The following is a 19,389-nucleotide window of genomic DNA, read 5'->3' as shown; positions in this document are numbered from 1 at the left end:
CAGCCACCACAAAACCACAAACCCTAACCAGTAAACCTCCGACCAGCCACCTCGAACCCAAACATTGCTTCTCTTTCGTCTCTCTTCTCTGACAACCCACTACTGATCAATTCTCTTCCCTTGTTAAAGTCCCCGCCGACTCTTGTTCCCCTAGTTACAGCCGGCGATCCTCCTCAAAATTGAATCCCTAAAAACTGATTAGGGTTTATGGTGGTGAGAGGGTGTGTAAAAGGCAGCTTTGTGGTGGCTGCGAGTTGGTTGTGGTTGCGAATTGGCTGGGTTCGGGTTTCAAATATTGGTGGTGGTGATTGGGTTACGGGTTTTGGTGTTGGTGTGAGTTGTTTGGGGTGGTTATGTTGGGATTTCATGTCATGGTGGTGGTGAGAGTGGTTAGGGGATGGGCTGTGGTGGTGAGAGAGTGGTTCTAGTAAGAGTGGTTAGGGGATGGGCTATGGTGGTGAGAGTGGTTAAGGGATGGGCTGTGGTGGTTGACTGGTGTTGGTGGTGTTCTGGTGGTGTTGGTAGCGTACTTGTGGCGTGCTGGTTGTTGTGGTGGAGGAATTGGTGGAGAGAGAAAGAGGAGTGAGAAAGGAAATTGAGAGATTTTTTTTTTAGAAAAAAAAAAATAATAACCTTTTTAACATGTTATAGGTCAAATGGATCTGTTAGAAAAAGTAGGTACAAAGGTGGATTTTTGAAGGTTGGATTTTTAGGAGAAAAAAGTGCAAAGGTTGGATTTTTCTTTTTCATTTTTCCATTTTAAAAAGTAAAAAATAAGAGTATCAAATTGAAACGATGGGAGTAAACTATGTTCAATATTTAAAGACAAATTACTTAAAGGAGAATGGTGCATATGTACAAAAAAAAGAAGATAAGAGTAAACTATGTTCAATATTTAAAGACAAATTACTTAAAGGAGAATGGTGCATATGTACAAAAAGAGGCCAATGAGTATGCGGTACGCCCATTGATGGGTAGCCTTAATAAGTTATATTCGTTTCCTTGTAAAAAAAAATAAATATAAAAAAAATTGAGGCCAATGTGTACTCATATGAATTTGCATGTAAACGATCAATAATCACCACCATATCAAAAGCCTTAATCCCATTGGCATTGGGAGACAAGGATACACTTGAAAAGGACCCCAAGACATGAGATTAAAGAAGTCTCAAGATGGATATTAATTAAGACAATTAAATAATATTTAAGAGCTTGATCTTGGATTCAGTATTCTCTCTGCAAGTAGTAGATCATCTGGGGTTGTTATCTGTATAGGAAAAAACAAAAAAAAGAAGAGATGTATTAGCCGAATTTTCATGAATACACTACTACTATAAGTCCAGCAATTGTCATTTACTAACTTCGTTATTATGTTCTACTCACTATAAATATTGTACAATTTAAGAAAACAGTTGAAGAATATTTGTGAGTGTAAGATAAAGTAAGAAAAGAAGGTAAAAACGTGGGTTTGTAAAAGAAAAAGGTGAATAAAGTAAGAGAAAGAGAGTATGAATAGGTGTAATTATTATGGGGTTGAAGGGTAAGATGGTAACAAGTGTAATAAAGCAAAGTGAGTAAAACATAAAAGAACGGCCTAAAATGGAAAGTGCGTTGAACAAAAAAGAACAGAGGGAGTATTAATGTATATAGGTCGAGAAACACATTTGCTTCTATCATTTATAAATGTGAGAAAAGAAACAATAATTGATACCTTGATGTTGGTATAAGAACCTTCGGTGATGAACACTGGATGACCAAGATGTTCCACAATCGATACGTCATCAGTAACCTCTAGTCCTTTCCTGAACAATATAACACTAGCTTTTATCAAATTCTGTCTAATGCAAGGCTAAGGAAACAATGAATCAATCCATCACCATGGTAACAGAAGTTTAGAAATAAAAGAAGTTGCTTGACTATAAATCATTATCTTTGATATATAAGACATGAATGTGTCAAACAGGAAGCGAGTTGCTGGCTTACTGCCATATGAAAGTCGATCAATTCTTCAAACAAGGTCTAGTGTAGAACTAATAAATCAGAACCAGCAAAATGCTTTGATCATTGGAGGATCATGAATCGATTTAGAATAGATCACATTCTCAATTCTCACTGAAGTTGTCATAGGAAATATCATTACTAGCCTCAAACTAATGAGTAACTTAAACTGAGTAACTAACACTCGATGACCAAGATGTTCCACAATAGATACGCCATCAGCATTCTCCCTAAAGATGTCATAGGCAATATCATTAATAGCCAATTCATTGGAGCTGTCAAATTCTGGTGTATCTTGAACTTCTTTTCTTTTTCTCTAAAAAGATGCAAAAAAATTCAAGTTAATAAGGCTGATATACAAACTTTGCATCAGCGATTTTCCCTGTTTTTGAAGGCTGATACACAAAGTTTGTAAATCAGTCTTATTAACTAATGCATACAAATTCATTCGGTTATTTTTTTCTTTTTCTGCTCGACTTATATCATACAGAAGTTGAGATAAGTTAAATCATGTTCCAGTAAGCCAATACGTTCATACAAAATAAATAAGTTTTAAAAGTACCAGAAAGTTTAATCCACATTCACAATAAATTCCAACAAGAGACAAGAAGTTTAGACATTAATTTTGTATTTAATTTTGTTAGGCCACCTATGGTTGTGATTCTAAGTGAAATATTCAAAAAAGTTCTCAAGCTCAAACTTAGTTATGCTGTGAACAATTTCTAGTGTCATTGAAGTGTAGGTATTTCATATGATAAAAGACATAAGTCCATAGGAGTAAAACAAAGTACCTATTCACAAGATCAAAGCCTTCCTTTAGTAATGCAGGCTTGATAACCTGAGGTGGAGATGCAGGATGCATATATAAACGAGAGAAAGACAAGCATAGATGCAAAATTTCTTTAGCTACCAGTTATATGTTCAAATTAATCTATGGTACTGGTACCTGAGGAGTTTGCATTTCCCAAAGAGTTTTCCTATCCAGAGTTTTCACAACAAAGCTCTTGTTACTAGCCTGCAGGACATCAGAGGAAATTGATCATCACCAACCAGTTAGAGTGTGTTAAATCTGCTGTTATTGATGGCTGAACTGAAGGAATATTAGGCAAGTGACCTGTAATAACTCTAATCATCAAAGGGTCTTCTAAATTAAGACTTTCTGCTATTTACATCAATATGGAAAGTCACTGGATGTCGATAAAGAATGCAAACAGAACAACAAAGAATAGTTCTAGGCATAAGACATGTCCAGGGTAATTAGTTCTGATGAGAAATAACTTGAAACAACATTATTGCTTAAATACAGTGGATTCTATCAAGGACACGCATGAAAAGAAAAAGGCTAGTCGCATAATCACTTGATAACCTGCAAAAAAACAATTTTAGAGCATGATCAAATTTTGACAATCCTGAGCTCATTGAAATTTCATTTGTACTGTAACAGATTAATCTAGGTGTAGGGAGAATATAAGGAATGCATATAAAAATTTGTTACGAGGTAGCTTGGGGATAAATTTCCAGGTAGTCGGAGTAGAGAGGGAGGTAAAGGTAGCAGATTATCTATATATAGAGAAGATCAGTGAGAATTTTTCTTTGCTATAGCTTGTAGTTGGGAATTTCCAGTCCAGCCACTCAAAGGTATGGGACTCTGGAATTGCATGCTAAATTTAAGTATTGAATTACATCAGCACTATAGTCAATTATCATTTTTTCAATTAACTTTCATCTTAAAAAATTAATCTATCATTTGAAGTCATGATCATTACATCCAGCAAGGCTATAGTTTACCTCCTTGATTGTAGCTTTGACAGGCACCCCAAGTACAGCTGCTCCATGCAGCCAGCCATCTTTAAGAACCTACATATAGAAATTTTAACAATTAAAGGTATCTCAGCAGAAAACTAACCTGCCGCAACCATCAAATAAGAATATATTACGAAAAAAAGAGAGGCAAGTATGTTCATTTGGTTAAACCGAAGGAAAAACCCAATAGGGAGATTGCTTACAAAATCAAAATCTCCTCAATTACTTACTACTGCAAAGTGCAAACAACATTAGCCTCCAATCAGAAAACAAGGATCCCATGCTTTTCAAGATCAAACTTTCACAATTAATTTATCTCCAAATGTAGATAAACATTTAAAAGTTAATAGGGCAGCTAAGCGCACCATAGCTAGCCATGTCCGGAAGTTCGATTTGACCTTATGTCACAAACTTAGTTGTTGGTAGCATTAGTGAGAGAATGTAAAAACAAATATTTTTAGGGATATAAATGTCCACACACTATTCATCAAAGTTAAAAAAAAATGCATAAGTAAATATATATTTTAAAAGATAAAATTATCAGACTATTCATCAGAGTTATCTCAAACTTTTTAAAAGGTAGGGATAAATTTTCTGCTACATACAATTCTAAAATTATATACTGGATTTTCTTTTTTTTTTACTAATTAATTTAGTTAACTAGTTTGTTACATTTTTAGTTAGTTTCACATCTCCATATATGGCATTATAAACATGCTTGTTATTTTTTAAACACAAGTGTCATTTTAGGCATTATAGGTGGACACTAAACTCCTACGAGTTCGAATATATATAATAAAAAAGTGGCCTTATTGGGCAATGATGACAAGTACGCAGGCAACTGATGGAGACCAACCTTTCAAATAATAATCAAGTTTATTTTTCAGAAAGCTAGTTATATGTAGCCCGATAACAGAAAACTAAGTACCTTCTCTACATCTTGAGAATACACCAAAGGCCTCGCAGAATCATGGATGCATACAAGTTCAGCACCAGAATCAATGGCCTGCACTGAAGGTTTAGTATTAGTCTACCCAAGATTCATCAACAGCTCCATTTACAAGAAATATTAATCTTTACCAAACTATAAAGCATAAACTAAGTTATTCAATATAAATCCCAAGCTAGTACTCAGTATGCTGAGTTGCATCAAATCACATTTTTATTACCCTACATATTTCTCATACTTTCACCTACAATGAGTGAGGGGGAGGACATGCTTTAGTGCTACACAAATAAAGTACTCTAACCATGAAATATTTTAAGGGTTATCGTAAGATGCAACTATTGGCTCCCTCACTGTTGTATCCCTTATATATAGGATCAAATGAGAAGAATTATAATCACATATTCATCAATTTTGAACTGCAATTACAAGCTGACTTTAGGTTAAATTTCTTTTACTGCAGGCTATGTAACTTCGATCTTTCATTTAGTCTTCCATAGTTGTGTCAGACACTAGATGTGTGAAATGTAAAGGGATAAGAGAAATATAAGGAGAAAACAAAAGGTATTTTCTATCGTTAAGGAGAGGGCTAATTATAGAAAACTAAATTACTTGTTATAATAGAAACAATGAGAACCATTGTTTCGTTAGCTTTTAAGGGATTATAATTTTAGAAAAGGGAAATTATCATTGGTACACTCCAGGTTTGGGCTTTTATCAATGATACACCTGCTTAAGTTTTAATTATCAGTGGTACACCAATATTTTCAACAAACTATCTACAGTAAGAATTCCGTTAATTAAACCTTAGTATTATAGGTTAATGACGTGCAATTTTGACCAAATTTAACTCTCTCCTTTTTTTTTTCCCAACTTTTCTCTCCTATATTTAAAGTAACACCATCCACCTCTGTCATTATATAAACGGAGAAGAAAAAGAAGATCGAAGCTGCATAAATCAGAGCAAATGTGGGGGCTTCATTTATACAATGACAGAAGTGGGTGGGTTACTTTACGTAAGAAGAGGGAAATTAAGGAGGGGAAAAAAAGGAGGGAGTTAAAATTACAGTCATAGTTAACGGAATGCTTACTATAGCTAATAAGTTGAAAGTATAGGTGTATCACTGATAGTTAAAACTTAAGTAGGTGTATCATTGATAAAAGCCCAAATCTGGGGTTGATGAGTCATATTTATATAGGTTTTATAGGCACGTTTATGCTAGTTTTATAGTTGCTTTTTGAGTCTTTTATCAGTTTTTAGGTCACAATAGCATAAGTAGTCCATTTTTTGCACTATTACGCTTTGTTTGTGTTTTCTTAATATTTCAGGTAGTTTCTATAACTATTTGAACGCTTTCGGAGTGATTTTGGAAGAACCGAACAATGAAAGAATGAAAAGTCGATGAATCAAGGTCGCTCAATGAAGGATGTGTGTGTGGAAGTTTAGGTTGAGATTTATATAAATGAGTAATGAATATAGCATCCACAAGTGTTGTTGTGCACTTTTCGGAATTGAATTTGAGTTAGAAACGAAGAAAAACGATGTTTTACAAAGTGGCAAAATTGACCTTTGCTCACTCTTTTGATCATAACTTGAGTTCTACAAATCGGATTTAAGTGATTCAAGTTGTGTTGGAAACTAGACTTGAAGAGCTTTCCAATGATAGGTCACATGCCCCAAGAAGCTTCCTAGAACAGAAGTTATAGGCGTTTGAATCCAAGTGATGCTGTCAGCCACCCGCGGGATAATTGCTGCGCCCCTGTCCCGCGACCACTCGACACCAGCAAGACTTGCCAAGCCGCGTCATCTTCTATCATCCACTAATAATTCAACTTATGTAATTTATATTTTCTTGTTTCTTTTCTTTAATTATTTTTTAGATTAGTTTTAGGATAATATAAATACTCAAGGGATATTATTTCCCCGGAGGCCGGATTTACGTTCGTTTTCTCTAGCCCTAGTTTCTCATATACAATTCCATGGATTCCTCCATGGTTTTGTTCTTGAGTTTGTTACTTTAATTTTGAGGCAATTTTATTTCTTTGCTTTGATTATGTTTTCTTTATTAGACTTAGTTTTTATTATTTATTTCATGCTTGAGTAGTTTATTTCTAGGGTTTGGGAATCCATGTTTATATAATGAATCTTGATGGATGTTTTTGATATTTTGATTATTGAATTCTCTAATTAATAGTGTTTTATTGTTAATCTTGCAACTTAATTAAATTTTTAATTAATTATTGTTAATAAGAGTTTGAATCGAAAGATCTTACTTTTAAAGGCTTACCTACAATTAGCAATTCTAATTATGTTAGTGACCAAACTACATATGTTAAATTGAGAGCGTTAAGACCCTACCGTAGGCTTAGCAATTGCTCTAGATAATTGACTGATTGAATTGTTATTGGTATTTTGATAGATTTAAAACTATAAGCATGGCCTTTTAATTATTTTTATTCTTACTTTAATTTAGACATCTTTTTATCCCGATTTCGTGACATAGTTTAGTTTCTCCAATTTCTTAGAGATTAGATTAAATACCATTTCCTAATGGATTCGACCCTACTTACCCTACTACATTGTTAGTTGGTTTTATTAGGAATTTATTTTTGACAGGTGTACGACAACCTATTAGGAGTGTACCAATGATAATTTCCCATAAGAAAAATTGAAAAGAATAATCCCACCTTTAGCACATTTGCTCAAAATAATCCCACCTTTTCGTATTCCAAAAATAATCCCACCTTATACCCCCATCTTCCCAAAATGGTCCTTTTTACCTTCAACCTGTAAAATGGAAACAGGTTAGATTTACCTTAAATTTAATTTTTTTTTCTTAATTTTTGGGAAGATGGGGGTACAAGGTGAGATTATTTCTGGAATACGCAAAGGTGGGATTATTTTGAGCAGATGTGCCAAAGGTGGAATTATTGTTCCCTCCTTATAATTATCTAAAAGCTTAGCATGGTTCGAAAATGCGGTTTCGGCCGCGATCGCGGAAACGGTCGCGTAATTCGGTAATGGAATTGATGCCTTTGTCGCGTATCGCGTCGCGGTTTTGACACAAACTTTTTTTATGTTTATTATGAATAAAAGTATTATGATTTTTCTTATAATATTTGTAAATTTTATATTCTTATAAATACTAATTAATACGAGTACTGTTAATGGAGTACATTTTAAATATTAAATCCCCTTTAGTACATTTTAAAAAATAATCCCCCTATTGTGTGTGGTAGACTAGTAGTAATTATAAAGGTGAAAAAGGGTTTGGGTCACGTGGGAAAATAAAAAAGAAAAGAAGATATGGGGGAGCCACCTGTTACTTAATATTTCAAAGAAAAATAAAGGTAACCTTTCCAGGTCACATGCAATCCCCTCGCAACCACATGTTATTTTTTCAATAAAAATTCTTTCTTTATGCTGCAAAACAATCGACTTTAATGGTGAACTCGGAAGCTCGTCGGAAAACTACTTAAAAATCTTGCAATATTTCTAAAAAAAAGCCCTGATTAGGGCGTTATCTCGGGCGATTCATGTGTATATCGGTCGAATCGAACGATTCGGTTTGAAAATGCGCTGTATTTCAAAAATCCGCACCAAAACGCTAAAACTCGATTCGGTAAAAATGAAATTCGTTACGAGTCGCCCGAATCGTGATGGTGCAGCCGCATTTTCGAACCATGAAGCTTAGTGTTCTAATCTAGTTAATACAATTCACATCATAAGAGTTTGATATAGAAAGTCTTTTCTTACGTTATATATATTATTTCTTCATAGTGGTAGTTTGTTTATCCCCAAAATTTATTTATTTGTGAGATATCAATTTCATATTATTTAGTAGATGCCACATTTCTGCTGGAGAGCATTAAAAATTGGTATCAAAGACAATGTCAAAATCTTAAGTGGTAATTTTTTTTAATTTTTAAAAAACTATAATAGCATCTACTAGGGAAATATGAAGTTGAAAATTTAATCAAAGAAAATGACTTTTCCTATTGGACGAAGCTAATGAATAATTTGCTTATATCACAAAAGTTGCACAAGGCATGAACGGGAAAAAACCAAAGGCATGAAGGATGAGGATTGGAAAGAGTTAGATCTTGAATCACAAGCGGCCATAATCTTGATATTGCATTTTTGGTAAATGAAGAAGCAACGGCCGCTGGCATGGTCAAAGTTAGAGATGACAAACATGATGTACATAAAATCCAAATTGTATACATGCAAGATGAAAGAAGGCAACTCAATCTGGAAGTATATAAATAAGTTTGATAGGATTATATTAGATTTAAAGGATATAGATGTGAAGGTAGATGAGGAAGACCAAGCACTCATGTTATTACTTTCATTGCTAAAATCATGTGAAAATCTAGTTCAAACATTAATGCTTGTGGGTGATACTCTAACCATGGATGAGAGTAGAACTTAGCTTTTAGCGGATGACCTTCGAAAGTTCGCTACAAGTAGAATGATATCTAGCAATAGAAGAGAATACAACAACAATAGAAAGAATTAAATCAATCCTTGAGCGTGTCCGATTTGGGGGATTAATTGATTAGATACCCGAGAATCATAATCTTTCCCAAAAACAACTTCCATGGCGTCAGGTTTGTTTGGCAGATGACTCAACGATCCTGCGCAGCTGACCTCCCTCGTGCGATTAATCTGTTTTTTGACTTTTCACAAGCAAGGATGAGAGAGATTCTAGTCTAGTTTGAGTAGTTTGAGTATTTATTAGGAATAGTTGCATTGCTAGTAGGCAGAAAATCAATAGTGCGTTAGCTTCTCTGTTCATTTAAAAAAAAACTCTATTTATGCTCCTTTATGCCGCTCTCGCTACAGTTCCCTTAGGTCAGATGAGCTTTTCGGGAGCTACAGTAATTACAAGCTTAGCTAGCGCTATACCTATAGTAGGAGATATCATAGTGACTTGGCTTTGGGGTGGTTTCTCCGTGGACAATGCCACCTTAAATCGTTTTTAAGTCTTCATCATTTACTCCCTTTTATTTTGGTAGGCGTGTCGCATTGCATCAATATGGATCGCAGTAGTCAAAGCCCCTTCGCAAGCCCATAAGACACTACCATTAATAAGCATTATTCCACTTGCAGCAACCTTTTGAAGATCATCCGCTAATAGCTACATTCTAATCTTATCCAAGTTTAGTGTATCACCCACAAGCATTAATGTTTGAACTTGATTTTCATAGGACTTTGGTAATGAAAGTGATAGCATGATTGCTTAGTCTTCCTCATCTTCCTTCACAACTATATCCTTTAAGTTTGATATAATTCTATCATACTTATTGATATACTCCATCTTGCATCTTGCTTTCTTCCGTCTTCCATGTATACAATTTGGATTTTAAGTACATCCTATTTGTTAGAGCTTTGATCATAAAATGTCTCTATCTTTGACCACACGCGAGCAGCCATTGCTTCTTCATTTGCCAAGAATGCAACATCCCTCTGAGCTGCACGTGCTTTAAGATATAACAATTCCCAATCCTCATCCTTCATATGCTCGTGTTTTTGTTCCCGTCAATGTTTTGTGCAGCTTTTAAGATACAAAGCAAATTTTTCATTTGCATCCCCCAATGGGAAAAATCATTTTTCCCATTTTATTGTTTGAATTTACCGTTCCACTAGTAGATGCCAATATGCCATCATAGTTATTTTCCAAGTCAAAAAATTTTACCATTTAAGATTTTGACGTTGACTTTAATATCAGTTGTTAAAGTTCTCGCAGCGGAAATGTGGCTTCTACTAGACAGTAAACCGATATCTCACAAATAAACAATGTGCTGGGGATAAACAACAGCCACTGTGAAGGAAATAGTAATTGTAAGAAAATAAACAATCTTAAATTGTATTCTAACCTTTTCAGATGTGAATGATGATAATAACTACATCACAACTTAAATTCTTTTACCAAACAAAACACCGGAACGTATCTTTCTTTCTATTATTCTGCAATCATTTCCTCTTTTCTCTCCTACAACTTCTCTTCTCTTTTCACATTAACTCATAATGCTTAACTTAGAGATTTAATTAGTTTGTTTATTATAACAATTTTTTCCACGACGAGGATAATTATTGTCACTCAGCTTCAAAACAATGCGATGAAATATGTTGTAAATGGATGATTGTTTCAAGAGCATCACATCGCCAAACAGAAAAGTGGTTGGCATTGTTTCGATGAGAAACGGTCATGCTTGAAAAACGATTGGGTTAGGTATTATCCAAGTCAAGATGCATGATGGAACAATAATAACCTTCAAGGATGTGCAACAGATCCCACATTTGCGAAAGAACCTTATTTCTCTTGGTTTATTAGAGAAAAATGGATGCAATGTTGGGAGAATTAAGATTTAAAAGTTGTGCATTGTTTCTAGGTAGTGATGAAGAGGATCCATCATGGTGATCTTTATCCTCTTTTGGGGATCACTATTACACATGATTTAGCCGTTGGAATCGATGGAAGTAAAGAACAAATAGAATGCACGAAGATATAGCACATGCGCCTTCGGCATATGTCGAAAAAGGGTCTATCATTGCTTAGTGACCAAGGTTTGTTAAAGAACATGAAGAAGCCACAAATGGAATTTTGTGAGCATTGTGTGTATGAATAAGCACCCAAAGTGAAGTTCTCTACGAGCAAACATAAAAGTAGAGGGTTTTTAAACTATGTGCATACGGATGTTTGGGTTAGATAAATTTGCTTCCAAGGATGGTTCTACGTACTTTGTTACATTTGTTGATGATTATTCCAAATATGCTTGCATTTATTTTCTTAAGCATAAGAATAAGGTATTCGACATTTCCAAGCGATGGAGAGCAATGGTGATAACAGAATGTCGAAAGCTAAATATTTACGGTCTGATAATGGTACCGAATGCATAGAGGGAGCTTTCAAAGCTTTCAAAGCATGGTTCAAAAATGCGGTTTCGGTCGCAATCGTAGAAACGGTCGCGGTAATTTGGTAACAGAATTGATGCGTTGATTGCGGATTGCCATCACAGTTATCACACAGTAATTTTATTTTAATCTATGTTTTTTATATTGATTTTCTCATAATTTTTAGAATCATTTATATTCTTATATGAGTACAAAACACATATCGGAGTAGCTTTTTATAATTCTTTTAGTTAAAAAATGGAGACTCTTTTTATTTACCAAGTATTGAAGTATGTATATTTTAAAATTAAAATTCTAAGTGTGTTCTAGAAGACTACTAGATTTAGTTATCAATTGAAAAAAGGGTCACGTGGGAAAGAAAAAGATGACAAAATTAAAGAGATGGGGTGGGGTGGGGTGAGGTGATGGGTTTAGTCAAAATATTAGGGTTTATAAAAAATCCTCCAGGTGTCATGCAATTACAAAAATAAAATTAAAAACTCTATTATTTAGAAAAAACAGTATAACTTAGAAAAAGTGGTCGATTTTCATGGAGGAGCTGGAAATCCTTGCCGGAAAAGCAGGAGAGTACTTAAAGTTTGGGGTTTTTTGTTCGAACCTATGTGAGTAACGTTAGATGCGGCCGATTTTCTCTTCAAATACGGTCGTACCGGCCGTTTCATCGAAATCCGTTACATCTCGACTGTTTCGCGAAGTAACGAGTGAGTTTTTATACCCTATTTCAAGGAGTTTTGTGAAGGGGAAGGCATTGTGAGACAGTTAGAGACACACCACAACAGAATGAAGTCTTAGAAAGGCTGAATTGTACACTACTTGAGAAGGCAACGCGTATGCGCTTTAATTCTAGGTTAGGCAAATAATGGTGGGGAGTTCGATTGCTACAACTTGTTAAATAGTAAATCGATCCCCTCATTTTTATTTAGATGATGACACGCCTTATAAGGTGTGGTAGGAAACATGCAGACTAAGGGATACTTTGGGTGCAAAACTTATTGTCATGTTAAGGACAACAAATTTGATGAAAAAGCCAAGAAAGCAATCTTTTTGAGGTATCCAAATGGGGTATTCAAAAAAGGTTCAACGCTATCGTCTTTGGAGTGTAGAGGATTCTAAATTTGTTATCAACAAGGATGTGACCTTTTATGAAAAACTATGGTAGCTTTATCTAAAGTTATGGTGCATTGGTGCCTAATGATGGTGATGTTGGAATGACTTCAAATACTAAGTGGTGGAGATAGAATCTAGAAACCAACAAAATCTAGTCATATTCAAGTGGAGCATCCTGGTGTTACTCAAGATAAGGAGGATGATCTTGATCATGAAGAGATTCTGTAATGGACTGATTTAAAGACTAATTAAGATATAAAAGCTTGATAATTTAGATTAATAATGGGCTAATGGCGAAATTTGGATACAAAAGGATAGATTAATAGCTTAAGGCTATCACTCTCTTGATAACTTTAGGTTATCACTCTCCTAGTAACTTGAGGTTACTACTCTCTAACATTTTTCCTCATAATTCACATGATATCCTACTGCATATGCTATCGCTATTTATACTAAGGTCAAGTGACTACCAACCTAAAAGTACTAAGTTTCCCAAATTGTCCTCCCTAATGTTAATCTATTACAAATTCAGCAAGAAAATGCACATTTATTACAACAACACCAAGATTCTTTGGCATCCACTAGGTCAAAGAGGAATTATAAATCAATTCAGGACCTAGCACGTAAACTTAGTAGAATATGCACTCTCTATGGAGAATCATGAGTCAATTACCTTCAAACAAGCTATCAAAGACAAGGATATTGAGCGTTAGTTGGTTGCTATGGAAGAATAGATCCAATCTCTTCACAAAAACATTAACCTAGATTTTCAAAAACGTGAAACAAAATTATAAAAGAAATTGAGAATTGAAAATAAAAAAAACAAATAGCAAATCTTAAAACATAGAAAATAAAAATATATATACATATATATAAAAGATCTTTTTCAAAAGCTAGATGAGATTCTAATGCACAATTCGTTTAAATCATAGAAAAAAGATTAAAAATAAAAAAAAATAAAAAAAAAAAAATCATAAACAACTTTGTAAAAAAAAAATCAAAACCAAGATTAAAATTAAAAAGTGTTTTAAAATAAAAACGGAAACATAAAACAAAAAAAAAAATTAAAAACTACAAATCTAACTTTGAACATGTTGAAAAACTTTGAGCATGTTGAAAAATAAATAAAAATTGTACAGATTCTTTTGAAAAGATCCATATAAAATTCTAAACAACAATTGCTTTGAAAAATAACTAAACACAAAATCATCATACCAAAAAAAAAAAAGAGCATTTTTTGTTAACAAATTGAAAAACAAAATATGGAATATAAATAAAAACCACGATGTTAATGTACAGGAAATATGAGTTACAAAATTAAAAATATTGTACATTGAAAATATATTAAAAAATCTTTAGACACTGAAAAGGGAAAAAAATAAAATTATATAAAGTTATAAACCTTTTGTTTTACAAAAAAAAAAAAAAAATGCAAACCTTTTGTTTCAAAACACAAATTATACATATTTATACAATTTAGAAGAATATATAAAGGAGAATTCATTTTAAAAATAATTAAACATAAAATCATCAAATTTAAAAATAAAAAACTAATTACAAAACAATTTTGAAAAATGAAAGTTTAAAATAAATTGTAAACAAAGTTGAGAAAAATTATTTAACAATGCTTCTTTGAATGCAAGACCACCATTCTATCTTGTATTTAATGTACATATTGACATCAATTATTTATTTTACTTGAAATAAAACAATAAAACTTATAGATTGAGGGTAAAAAAAGAGAAACAATAGAGAGAAGGAAGAAACAAAGAGGAGAAGGGTGAGGGTAAAAATAAACTAATTTTCAACTTTCTTATATTAAAAGTTACAGGAACCAAGAGGCACAATTGACATTTTTTTTTTTTTTTTTTTTTTGAATTTTGAACCTTAAAGCGTTTAAGATAGAAGAGAAGTTTTGTTATAGTTTATTTTTGTTGGATGGGGTTAAAATATAAAAATAAAAATAACTATACTTTGAAAAGACATGATAAAATAATATATATGAGAATTGGAATAGAAGAGATATTTGATTGAATTTTTGTCAAATAAAAAAATATAAAAATAAAAAAAAATTTAAAACGGGATTAACAGGAAGAGGACATGCCCTCTTCCAACTTCCAATTTTAAAATATTAGTACTGATGTGAACCATTGTTTCATTAGCTTTTAAGGGATTATAAATTTCTAGATGCCTAAGTGTTGTAATTCAGTTCAATATAATTCACAGCATAAGAGTTTAATCAAAGAAAGTTTTTCTAACGTCATATACATTATTTCCTTCATAGTGGTTAATTTGTTTATCCCCAAAATGAGTATCTATTTGTGAGATATCAATTTCTATTATTTAGTAGATGTCACAATTCTGCTACGAGAGCTCTCACAATTCAACAAATGTATGAAATCCTTATCCGACCCTTCAATGCCCACTTAAACACTTCAATCATCTTTAGCCACATAATCGTAGAAGAACCGAAAAAGTAGAAGTAAAAAGAGCATGTGAAAATGTGCTACAAAATGTAGAAATGACAACAGATTAAGATTTATTATTTTGCACCTGAAGTCCACTGTAAACAGAGTCTTGTCTTTCCTTCCCAGGTTCAGTAAATCTGAGGTCTACATGTATCTTGTCCTTGGTGTCTGAAAGAAAGAAAAACTTTTCTTACCTATCCTACTATAACAACAAAATGCAGGGAAAATATTGGGTGGGAATAAGCAGTTGGACCTTCAAAAATGTCTTTGTAAGATGGATCACAAACTACCACAATTTCTTTTACTTCAACCATCTGTGAAAAAGTATACAAGCTGAAAAAATGCAAGTACATTAGTTAACTACACACAGATACACAAGCATACAATTATTGCTAGTAAATGAGGCAAAAAAATTAATTAATTAATTAATTAAAAAAAAAAAAAAAGAAAGTTGGATCACATATTCTACATTGATATTTTTATTTTTGAATTCCTTCCCACATTCTACATTGACAAATTAGGGAGTTTCAAAGAGCGCTTCTGCCACAAGAATTTATCATTTATGTTAGCAAAATGTTTAGAAAATAGAAGACACAAAGTAAAATAACAGTTTATATTCATGCTATCTGAATAATAATTATAAATAAATAAATAAACAAACTATAGAAAGGGGAAATATATTCCAGGAACCTCAAATCACATACCCTTGCAAAGAATAAGATGTCTGAATGTCACATTCCACTTCAATTATCTTTCATTCAGAACCTCCCCCCCCCCCCCCCCCCCCTCCCCCCAACACACACACACACACACACACACACACACACACACACACACACACACGCACACACACTTTCCAGCAGTTATATCCAACTTAGCCCTGTTGATAAGATTGTACCATGATGACCAAAACCTCCCTATGACAACCTTACTCTTCTTTTTATAGGTTTCTTCCTACATTTATATGTCCAACACTCCAACCAGCAAACTTGTTACAAATCACAAATTATATAGGTACATCGTTACTATAGTAATGGTGGACCATACTAATCAACAGCATCCACTACCTAATAAAATGTAGAACAAAACTTGACAGCCATAAACCAGCTAAGTTTACAAAAAGTGACAGCAATAGGACAACCTAAGCAAATGTTAGGTCCTGAAAAAGCAATAGAGGATAGCTCTAGCAGTCGTTGCATAACCTCAGACAAGCACAACACTATAGTACAGAACCAGGAAAATTCTCATTTTGAAAGTGAACTCAAACTTAAGGTGACATTTATTAGAATTCAACCGAAATCTCCAAGTGATTGACCAAACCATACTAAGAGGTAAAATGACGAGTAGATGACTTATAAACACCCAGATGTAGTAGACATTTAACGTTATTCTTTATTGTTTGAAAGTAAATGTTCCAGTATATCACATCATTCTCATATACAAATAAAAATCCAATGGGTAATAGGCACGAGATCTTGTCCATTGTGTTTTAATATACCTATACAATGCAATAGGCTGGCCCAGGAGTGGAAGGTACTGCTTTGGCATGTCTGCCTGTTGAAAGGGACAAAAAAAAAAAAAAAAAAAAAAAAAAAAAAAAAAAAAAAAAAAAAAAAAAACATTAGAAGTTTAAGAATGAGAGCTGAAAACGGCACACTGTGAAGAACCAAGAAATACAAATTCTAACACAAACGCATACAAGATAAGCAGTTAAAACAGAAAAAAGAAAAATACTAAAAACCCAATTAAGCATACAGCACATAATGAAAATTGCAGACGAGTAAAGGCATCTCATTCATCATCATCATACTCAAATAGATAACCCATTCACCAATAAAAGCCTTGTGCTGGGCTGCTGGCAATGTCTAAGGTAATCATGTGCACATTCCTCAGCCCTCCTATCAGAGTTTTATGACTTTTGTCAATAATTCACGAGTCAAAGGACATACCACGTGTTACAGACACACATTTGCTGCTAATTAGCAGTAACAAACCCCTAAATTAAGTAGTAGTTCATCATGCATATAGGCATTGACTAATTGGTAATATTTCTTCGTAAATTCGTGATGTCCTTCATAGCTTGGTCATAACGAAGCTTGGTCATAACGTATACATACAGATATTTACTTAAGAATAGAGAATTTAAGGATAATTAATCTAATTGAAGATTTAAAATGTTAGCAAAGCATCAAGCACTATAAGGTTGGTCACACAAATAGTGAAAACAATATTTTTAATTAAATAGTGAAAATTAACAAATAAATACATATAAACAGAAATTGTGGGATAAATACATACACCCATTCTCTTGCCTTTGCCACCAGCAAGAAGGATGACAGAAACGCTTCTCTCCTTCACAATTGCATTTTCCTGCAAATTATTTCAACACCCATGAAAATCAAAATTGAAATAATTTAGATTATAAAAAAGAATCAAAATGAAAAACACCCAGAAAGAGAAATTGAGGTAATTAAAAATAAATAATCCGAAACCTGAGTAATTAGGCCAGAATTTGCAGAACAATGGATTCTTGAAGTAAACCGTTTTGGGTTTCTGTTTTTTAGGACTTGAATATTCTGGAATTGAAAAGGGGAATAGGTGGAAGATGAAGAAGGGAAATTATTTAGAGAAATGGCGGGCATTCTGGGATTGGAGGAACACTCAAAAATAGCAAAAGATAGACTCAGTTGCTTCACTCCAACTAACGCCATTTTTTTTCTTTGCTGTATCAAATGAGACTATGAGTGGCTTTTTAGTAGAGAAAATCCATGTTTATAACTTTGAAATTTCGTATGCAAATCAGGGGTATTAGGGTCATTTCATCTATTCGTTGGGGTAACTTTATAATATCAACCCTTTCATCCTCCATTCTCTATCAAATATTCACATCCAACCTAAACCGGGCGGGTTTGGGAATGCGGTTTTATTCATTTTTAGTTGATTTTTTTGGCTCGGCCTGAAAAGCCCGCACGGTCCGACCATTTTGGGCATAAAAATTCCGGCTCCGAAGGTTGGCCCGAATCGGCCCGACGCGATGAGTGTGCTGATTTTTCGACCTCGGCCCGACCCGCCCAATGTTCACCTCTAATCCAACCCAGCTTCTTCCTCCACACAAGCATAACTGCACACCAATGCCAATACGCCTATGGTAGTTAAAAAAGTGGTCGCGAAGGAGATGCTTCCTTTGAGAGATTAGTATGACCCTACTTTACACTATTTGCTATTAAGGCATCTTTTTGTTACTATCACCAGACATGTTGACACATCGGGTATCCTAACCAAAATCACATTTTGGATCGGATATTCGTACCGATATCACATTTCGGTTTGGATACCCGAATACCAATCCCAAAATTTCAAATATTTGATATCCGATATCCAAAAGTATTCGGATCAGATGCTTCGAATATCCATCATCCAGTATTAATTAAAATTGATTATGATTATTTTCTAAATTCCACTAATTTTATCGTTTTTTTATCGCGAAGAAGTTGTACAACATATTTCAACAGAATGGTAGTGTACATGTTGCTCGAGGTGTGCCTACGTGAGCATGTTGTGAATATGTTTGACAATAAAAGGAAGTTTGATTTGACATTATTACGATGAGGACAACAAAAGTATGGAGCTGCTAACAAGTTTTTTTTTTTTTTATTTGAGCTGCTAACAAGTTTAATTTACAGGAACTTGTAAACTGTTTATAGATCATTAAAGGCAACCAAGAAAAAGGAAAACTGAAGGCAACAACGATTTGATTCATGAAGGTTAAACCCCATTCATAATTCATGATATCACCAACTTTATATTGATCCTGAACTATGACGGGACATTCGAAGATAATAGTACGGATTAAGTCATGAACCTAATGCCGTAATGACCTCTACTCGATTTTTATTTCAACGTGTATTAATTGCAACCGAAAAGACATACAAACAAGATTCAATTTGCTCCAAACTAATTAATCTAAGTCAGATGAATATTTAATGCATACATAAATCTAATTCTTGTGATCACTTGAATTTGCAACAAGATTACTGGAACCTAATTTGGTTGTCCAAATTATCTTAAGGGTTGATTTTCAAATAGTAGTCTTAATTAAGGCCCTGTTTGTTTCACCTTAATTTTGCTGAACTGAAATTATTTTTACT

The 19,389-nt window shown here is 33.5% G+C and overlaps 1 protein-coding gene across 2 annotated transcripts; it reads right to left on the bottom strand.

Annotated features, from left to right (window-relative positions):
• Nucleotides 1-872: 872 nt before the first annotated feature.
• Nucleotides 873-17,994, bottom strand: LOC145601837 (2-C-methyl-D-erythritol 4-phosphate cytidylyltransferase, chloroplastic-like). Of its 2 annotated transcripts, XM_081657915.1 has the most exons (11): nt 17,734-17,994; nt 17,540-17,611; nt 16,740-16,795; nt 15,495-15,574; nt 15,327-15,409; nt 4,730-4,807; nt 3,787-3,855; nt 2,945-3,013; nt 2,790-2,836; nt 1,712-1,802; nt 873-1,267 (listed from the first exon to the last, which is right to left on the bottom strand). In XM_081657915.1, exons 1-11 carry the CDS (start codon nt 17,950-17,952, stop codon nt 1,205-1,207), a joined length of 927 nt encoding a protein of 308 aa, XP_081514041.1. In that variant the 5' UTR covers nt 17,953-17,994; the 3' UTR covers nt 873-1,204. The 2 variants fall into 2 exon arrangements, 1 of the variants encoding a protein (XP_081514041.1); XR_014104451.1 differs by lacking the exon at nt 2,790-2,836.
• Between the last annotated feature and the right edge of the window lie 1,395 nt (nt 17,995-19,389).

This window comes from Chenopodium album, chromosome 21, assembly GCF_948465745.1.
Source record: "Chenopodium album chromosome 21, dcCheAlbu1.1, whole genome shotgun sequence".
NCBI classification, from domain to species: Eukaryota; Viridiplantae; Streptophyta; class Magnoliopsida; order Caryophyllales; family Amaranthaceae; genus Chenopodium; species Chenopodium album.
The sequence above is the reverse complement of the archived record's forward strand: the minus strand, read 5'-3'. Positions and strand labels throughout refer to the sequence as shown.